Raw genomic sequence first — 8,266 nt, forward strand, 5'->3', positions numbered from 1 at the left:
AACTAGGTTAGCACTTAGGGTTTCATCAATTTACTAAAAACCAAACTAGAGCTTTTAGACTCCCGGTCCTGCCTCTCTCCTGCACTATCAATGGACCAGCCTCTAAAAAAGAAAAATTCTCCACTCGAGCTGTGGTGTCCTCCTCAGCTGCTCCAAGCCCTCACCGCACTGCACCAACGGCTGACCCTGCTGCCACAAGGTCCTACAACAGGGCGCTCTCTCTTCCCCGCTCCCTCCCTAGCATGAAGCCCCTGCTCCCACATCTCTCCCACGTGGTTGGCCCTTCTCGTACTGCTCCTTCCTGTGAGGCACCCGGTCCCTTCCCACGCTGCTCTGCGCGCCCATGCTGCACCATCATCCAGTGTCGCGCCCCATCCACCTCGCCCATCGTAGAAGGGGAGGCCTGCGCCTGTGCCTAGGGAGGCACGCGCCTTTGCCTGTGCCCCCATCCACCTAAACATACGTCATCGATAGGAAGGGGACGCCAACGCCACCGCAGTCCCCACCAGGTAGGTCGTGCCTGCCGACAATGTTGTGTTTTTAAGTGTTTTCAGGCATTGCAAGCCTATGTTTCAAGTGTTTTCGTTGTTTCACATGTATGTTTCAAGTGTTTCATACGTATGTTGTAAAAGTGGATCGGGATGCTGCACATGGCTATACACGTATGTTTCAAGTATATGTTCCAAGTGTTTTATCTGTTCGAGACGAATGTTGCAAGTGTTTTATCTGCATGTTGCAGAGTTGATTTGGATGTTGCATATAGATGCATGTTGCAAGCATATGTTTCAAGTGTTCATGTGTTTCATACGTATGTTTGCAAGTGTTTCATCTGGATGTTGCATATGTGTTGCAATGGTTTTCAAATGTTTTTCAGGCCTTCTCGCAAGTGTTTTAGACGCTTGTTTCAAGCGCTTCATCTATCTTGTTTTGTATGTTGCCACTATTGCATCTAGATGTTTCAAAAGAAGATTAGGGTGTTGCACATGGGATGCGCGTGAGAAGTTGTCGGCGGCGTGGACAACGTCTGTAGCAGCGCGGGCGGCGTCCGGGGCGACATAGGCCCACTACTGGTGTGCTCGCTTGTTCCCTGTGCGGGCAGCGTTCGTACGTCGCTAGCGCTCGGATCGGACGTCCGGGCGCTAGCAAGTCCGTTAGAAAAGGGAAAAATCTATTTTACTAATAGAGCAAATCACTTTATCCTGAATCGAGATTGCTGGGGTAGCAGGGAAAAAAGAGAACATGAAGGAGACTTTGTTTGAAGAACCTTGTCTCTCCGAATCGCAAAACTAGCATTTACTGTAGGGTTTGAAGAGGTTGTAGGAGTTGGTCTAACTAGATAATACCCGCGCGTTGCTGTAGGGATTTTGTAGCGCTTTACATGATCACATTGTGATTGTAGCTCCAAATATTAATGGAAAACAGTAATCCATCTTCAGTAAAGCCTAACAAAAAGCCTATCAATCAAATACATATCAGATGATAAAGAAAATACACATATCTGGTATAGTGGTATATGACAAAACAGGAAGACATCTAACTACTTAGGTGCAACTTGTAAAACATATTATTAGTTTCTCAGGTATTGTCTTGATCTCCAAATGACCATAATTATTGTTGAAATTTTTGTCAATAAAAATATACACAGATAAATAACATACCAAGGTATCAGTTGTGGGACCCACCTCAAGGAAATCTCCACACGTCAAAATGATCTTCCATAAACAAAAAAAAAGCTGCTGCCCCTATTTCCATCTCAGCTAAAAAAGCAGCCGCCCCTATTAAAAAATAAAAAAATAAGCCACGACATTACATATATCAAAATAAAAAGAAAATAATTAACCATGACATCACCTCACGCACACGTGACGGGCTGACGGCGCGGACGCGTGGATGCCCTCTCAACCACCCATTCGTCTTAGCTCTGCTCAGATCTGGATGTTGCCTCGGCCTTGTTTAGTTGCCAAACTAGATGTGTAAAGTTGGTAAAATGTACTATAGCGTCACTGTAGTATTCGTTTGTATTTAGTAATAATTATTCAACCGTTGACTAATTAGGCTCAAAATATTCGTCTCGCAAAGTACAACCAAACTGAGCAATTAGTTTTTAATTTCGTTTACTTTTATTATTTTATGCATGTACCGCAAGTTTAACGTGACGAAGAATTTTTTTTTTATAGTGTCAAAAGTTGGGAGTCTAGGAGGAACTTGCCCTCGTCGCGTTGTTGGTTGGCGGATAAGATTCCTTTGTTGAGCTCAGACCTCAGGCGAACAGCCGGCCGCCAGGGCTGGTGACAGAGGCTCTACCGTCGGCAAGGGAGGCGAGCGAGCGTGGTGAGGGAGCCGTCCCGGGCATCACACGGGCAAATGGACGGGGCGATGCAGCGCCGCCGAGCAGAGCGGAGCGGAGCCCAGCAGAGGTGATGTTGAGCCTCCGACGTCCATCTTCTCCTTCTGTAGGAGGCGGCGCGACGCTGTGCGGCCCTGCCGAGCGGGGCAGGGCATGGTCTAGGGGAGCGGGGTGGCCGGCGAGTGTATTTAAGCTCGGTGCAGCGACAGTTCGATGCATTTGCTATGGTAGAGAAATCGGCGGTGCCAGTCGCGGACCAAATTTGAGGGTGTGCATTTGCCTTCGTGGGTGTAAGAGTTTGCCATTTGGAGGTGTATATATGGTGAAAATTTGAGGTTTTTCATAGTTTTTTTTTTTTTTTTTTTGTGTGGCTGCACCCACTTTATGTCCTGTTCATTTGACTGATAAGCTATGCTGAAAATAAATATTGTTCGTTAGCTGAAAAAATACGCTCGGCAAGCCTAGCAAACATGCTTAAGCTGAATATAGCTCCGTCCATGAACGGTGCGTTTGAGAGGTTGAAAACTTCCCTGGAGTGCAAGAGACATGCGTGCCTGTGGTGGACTCGGAGGCCAAAGGACCAAGGCATGCGAAGAGGCGACGAAGGCAGATAGAACCGTCTCCGGCAGGCCTACGGATGAAATGATGACGTGGCTGCAGGAGAATGCAGGAAAATCAGGTAGTGAGGTTCTCCTAGGTATAGAAGATAGCCCCGGTTCTATCGTTGAACGGTGGGAAGAAGCAACGGTGGGAAGAAGCAACTACTAATAATACGTCAAAGGAACAACGATGGTCTTCCAATGGTGTCGTAATAATCAATTATGGACCGAGCGCCCGGCAGCCCAGGGCCGCCTCCCGGTCACGGCATCTAGTTTACTATAAAAATTATTGTGTAGCCTATGTACTTAAGAGATTAGATCTTATCTATTTCTTAGCCATTAAACTGTTCGGGTTTATAAAAAGCTCTAGATCTGCTACCGGTCATAATCTACGTTACGTGGCTCGTCTAATAAGGTTGTAGCACGGCCAAGAGAAGGCATTGAGCAAAGGAGGTGTCAGTAAAACTGAGTTGTATGTTTTGTTTTGTTTAGGCACCTTCTATGCTGTTTATATATTTGGACCATTTGTTTCTCTTCTTCTACCTTAAATGAATAGCAGAGCACGTCTCTCTCTCTCTCTCTCTCTCTCTCTCTCTAAAAAACAGCAATGATGCTTTAACAGAACAGCTACGGGGTCCTACCTGAATCGGCAACTCCTGTGTGTAACACCCCAACTTTTTTCCTTAATTTTAATGAACAATCATGAGGCTAATAGTCATTAATTAACGAAAAGCTAAAACAAGCAGTTTAGTTTTTTTTCCTCATGATACTGACCAATCAACCAGATCAGTATAATTGTATAAAGATTATATGAATCACGTGCTTGACTATGTTAACAACAAACAAATACGTTACAAGCATATAATAAAAAGAAACTTCTTAGTGTATGGAAAGCAGCACGTATAAATACACTTGTTATAATACTGTGTGAGCGTGCCTGCTACTGTTAGTGCTAGTAACATTTGATTGTTCAGGCATTAGTACTAGTAATATTGCAAGTCTGCAGCTTTAGTCTATTAGGCCCTGGTGCTTTGGTATATACTCCCGGGACATCATTTGATCATTACTTTGAAACAAAAGGTGTTACTTGTGGCAGCAATTGTAGTGGTACTCACAAGTTTGTTATTACTAAGTGAAGACGTTGTAAAGTAGCAGGTAGTGATTATCTGTTTAATTGTGGCACAGAGAAGGATCCCAATTCCCAACCAATCTAATACTAAGCAGCTTTTTTTTGAAAGACTAAAACAAAGAAGTTGCCTACTTGCTCCATGCAAATAGAACAGATCATGCAAATGAAAATATAAATGGTCATTGGTAAATAGACGTATATATATCTGACAAATGACGGCCTCACTGAAATCTTCAGTCGGGCTGGGCCAGAATATCCAAATAGTCCCATCATTTTCGGCCAAGGATGGATTGGGAGACATAACCCCGTTCAGCTGGCAGAATTTTAGCTGAAACTGGCTGAAAAATACTGTTCTGGCTGAATTGTTGTGAGAGAAAAACACTGTTTCGGCTGAAAAAAGAAGCCGAACAAGCCGAATATGGAGTAAGCCGAACGGGGTTGCAACCACTCTCCATATATTCAGAAAGTATACGAAAATGAATTCAGATTACTATATTACTATACAGACAGACAAAAGTCTCACAAAACAAGAAGATCCTCCTATGTCCTCTAATGAACTATCTATTCTCTTTTTTCCTTATTATTTTTCTGCTAACTAGACATGAAGTTTACATCATATATTGAGCCTATACAGATTTCGTGTTGTTATTCAGAGCTAGAGATCTTACTAAACTGCCTGTTTTACTCTATGCAAGGATTCAAAAATCCTTGGTCTCACTTATATAAGCTTTCCTTTGATCAATTCATGTAGATTTTTATCCTATGCAACTTGACGTCTGACTACAACACTTCATGTACAAGAACAAGTCCACACTTGCCTTTATTGTTGCATCGTATGCTCCTGTTTCAGCAAAATCTGTGCGTAGAGAAGCTCGTTCCAGGAGTCCGGTACTCCAGGAAGGCACCAGTGGCTGCAGTCCTGGTATAGCTCAGGCGATTTTCTCTCCTCTTCAGTCAACTTCTGCTTGCGATAGACTGAAGGATGGGCCTCCTTCCTGTAGTCAGTCATCCTTGTTATGTTCAGGTACACAACGGGTGTTTTCATCCCATGGAGCACCTCCTCCAAAATGCTCATCTTTGTTGGGTATGGCGTGAGGTACTGGTCATTCATTATTGGCTCTGTTTCCTTGTCACAACTGCCGCCTGAATTCCATTGACCCCCACTGCATAACAGAAACAGTTAGTGAACATCAGTAACTCATAGAGCACATCATGCTGAACTTGCAGAGGTTCAGAAATAGCTTTGCATACCTGAAATGGGATGCTGAGTAGCCTCTGAAAAACACAGTAGTTTTCTTGGGGTTTACATTGGAATCAACCCACTTGGCCCAGGTGTTGAGAGCTCTCCGAAAGGCATCATGGACATCCAGCTCACTGTACACGCGGTTGCCCTCTTGGTAGTAATCTTTCCTGTGGCGCATTTCAAAACAATCAGAACAGTAAAGGGCAAATGAAATGCAGGATGTATGAACTGCAGATCTTCAGTGAATCAGGCAGGGCACTGTTTTGCTCACCCTAGAGAAGTTTTGTCATGCGTCCACCAGTGACCAGTATTGAAGATAATGATATCTGCGTTCTTGTACCTCGGAAACGCTGAATCGATAATGTCAAGCCTGAGAGTTTCCCGGGTACCCTTTCCATTGCTGATTGGCATCTCCCATTCCTGAACAAGGAAAGGGGAGCGGAAGAACTCCACACTGCAATTGTAGTCCTATAAAACAACAGCATGTTTGTGCATAAGAGTTTGTTCTAGTTGATGAAACTAGCAGAGCGCTACAGACCACAGATAACAAAAATTGGAATAAGGCATATCTACCTGGAACAAGAAAGAGTAGGAGCCCTCAGCCCTGAATTGGCTCCTGCCGGATACCTCAAAAACCTTACCCTTGTCTTTGACAGAATTCCTCAAGATACAGATCAGAGATTCCCACATGTTCCTGTTGAGCGAATCACCGACAAACACCAGCCTCTTCCCCCTCAGCCTCTCCAACATATCAGTTGGGTTCAATCTAACATAAGCAACACAGAACTAACTTTCAAAAAAAGCAACACAGAACTAACTTTCTAAAAAAAGCAACACAGAACTGTATCTATCACACGCCAGTAACTAACTATTGAATTCACCAAAACCGCGCAATTATTGAAGTAAACTTTTCTCACCTTGGGATTCTGCACCCGCTGGGTTGCCACCGGAGCCTCTCGTAAGCTTTGTCAGGCCGGCCGTTGAGGTGGCAGTTGAAGGACTCATCGACGTGAGGGCATGATCCCGAAGGATACAGAGGATACGAGTCATCTCGGACCCAATTCCCGTAGAACATGTCGCAGCTGGCCATGTTCTCAATCCAATCAACCTTCATGCGCCGACCGGCATTAGCATCTGCTTTCATCGGCACAGCACTGTTGTTACTGGCTGTTGGGGTGGCCCCTCGTGCAGACTGATCTTTCACCGGACTAGTGCTCCCCTGAGGACTAGCAGTTGATTCATTCTGCTTATTGGCTGGACTACTATTGCTTCCATCTGAAGCAGCTGAACTCTGGTTCTTGTTACCTGCAGGAACCTGAATTAGGACGGTCTGGTTGTTGCCTGCAGCTGCTCTTCCATTGCTGTCCATGGCCGCTGCAACTGCACTCGCAGTCTGATTAATGAATGCAACAGCGGTACCGTTGCCTAATAAAGCTGCAGTTCCGCTTCCCAATTGGTGCGTGGAGCCGGCAGCATTCCTTGCACTTGCTCTAATCCTGTTGCCATCTCCGGCATCCACGGAACTCGCGCTCGTGTCGTCGGAGCCGTTGATCCGAACAGGCACGCCTCCTTTCGCCGATGTGCCATTCTGGGCTGAACCACCGCTCGGGAGTGCAGGATGAGGCCCACCCTTCGCCTCGGCAGCGGCACTCCCGGCGGAATGTTTGGCTTCGGCACCACCTTGCACGTGATCATCGGGCGGCGCGCCGCTCGGCACCGCCGCAGTAGCATCCCGAGGAACTGGCGCTTCCTTGCCACTGGGAGCTTCGCCTGCGCCTACGCTGCTGGGCGGAACTCCACCTCCGCTTCCCAATTGCTCCCCGCCGGGCCGAGCCGCGCTGGAGCCATTGCCTCGGGAACCGCTCGCCGCGAACCCACCGCCGCTCGGCCCGGCACGCCTCGCCGCGACGCCACCAGGAGGCACCGTGGAGGTGGAGTTGGCGGGGAACAGGGAAGAGAGGAAGCCCGAGACCTGCGTGCGGCACGGAGACGCGGAGGCGATCAGGCCGTCGAACCACGCCGCGGCTGGCGACGAGGCTGGCGGCACGGGGAGGGTGGGCGCGAAGGCGAGGAAGACCGCGAACCCGGCGAAGGTGAGCGCGAGGCCGTAGAGGCAGAGCCTGACGGGCCGCGCGCGCCCGAGGAGCCCTGCTCCGCCGAGGTGGTCGGCCACGGCCGCCACGCCGCTCTGCTTCCACGCGCCCTTCATCCGGTGGCGTGCGAAGGCGGGCGAGCGGGCGCTGCGGGAGTTTGTTAGGGTTTATTAGAGAAGGTGAGGCGGCACGCGGCAGGGCAGAGGAGGCGCAGGCGGTGCCGGCCGGTGTGGGAAGAAGCGAGGAGGGCGAGACCGCCGTGGCCGTGCTGGGGAGCGATCGATCTGTTACTGTAAAGGCTTTTGTAGGAGGCAGTTGAGGCGGCGTCGGCGTGATGCTTGTTGGAAGTAAAACTAACAACCTAGGAGTATGTGATTTGTTGTTTTACTTTAAAAAAAATCATAGGCCCTGTTTATACTGCTAATAATTATCTATTTAGAATCCAAACATGTATAGATAATGAATCAGATAATTGCTAGTTTGAACTATAGATAACAACTATCCCACTAGCTGAACAAAATTAGATAATAGTTATTGGCTAGATAACTATTATCAGATAGTGAATCCAAACAGGTTCTTAGTTTGCCTTTAATAGACTTCCATGGATAGGTGGTAGAGCCAACATGGTGGAACCAAATAATTTGATCTTTTTCGTAATATCTCTTAGTTTGGTTTTACGGGTATTATGTACGAAGGTGGTGGAGGTTCTTTGGTATGAATTACGAGTGAAACTACTTTCTCCGTCTCAAAAAAAGTGTGGCTATAGGTTCGTGTGAGTTAGAATTATAAAATATATTTAATAAAATTTGTATTTTCGAATAAGATTATTATGAAAATATATTTAGCGATTCATAT

At 46.8% G+C, this 8,266-nt stretch overlaps 1 protein-coding gene across 1 annotated transcript; it reads right to left on the reverse strand.

The window, feature by feature from the left end:
- Positions 1-4,544: 4,544 nt before the first annotated feature.
- LOC136474992 (protein trichome birefringence-like 1) lies at positions 4,545-7,683 on the reverse strand. Its single transcript, XM_066472550.1, has 5 exons — positions 6,236-7,683; positions 5,892-6,084; positions 5,590-5,786; positions 5,327-5,485; positions 4,545-5,238 (listed from the first exon to the last, which is right to left on the reverse strand). Exons 1-5 carry the CDS (start codon positions 7,525-7,527, stop codon positions 4,896-4,898), a joined length of 2,184 nt encoding a protein of 727 aa, XP_066328647.1. The 5' UTR covers positions 7,528-7,683; the 3' UTR covers positions 4,545-4,895.
- Positions 7,684-8,266: the final 583 nt, after the last annotated feature.

Source organism: Miscanthus floridulus, chromosome 8, assembly GCF_019320115.1.
Source record: "Miscanthus floridulus cultivar M001 chromosome 8, ASM1932011v1, whole genome shotgun sequence".
NCBI lineage: Eukaryota > Viridiplantae > Streptophyta > Magnoliopsida > Poales > Poaceae > Miscanthus > Miscanthus floridulus.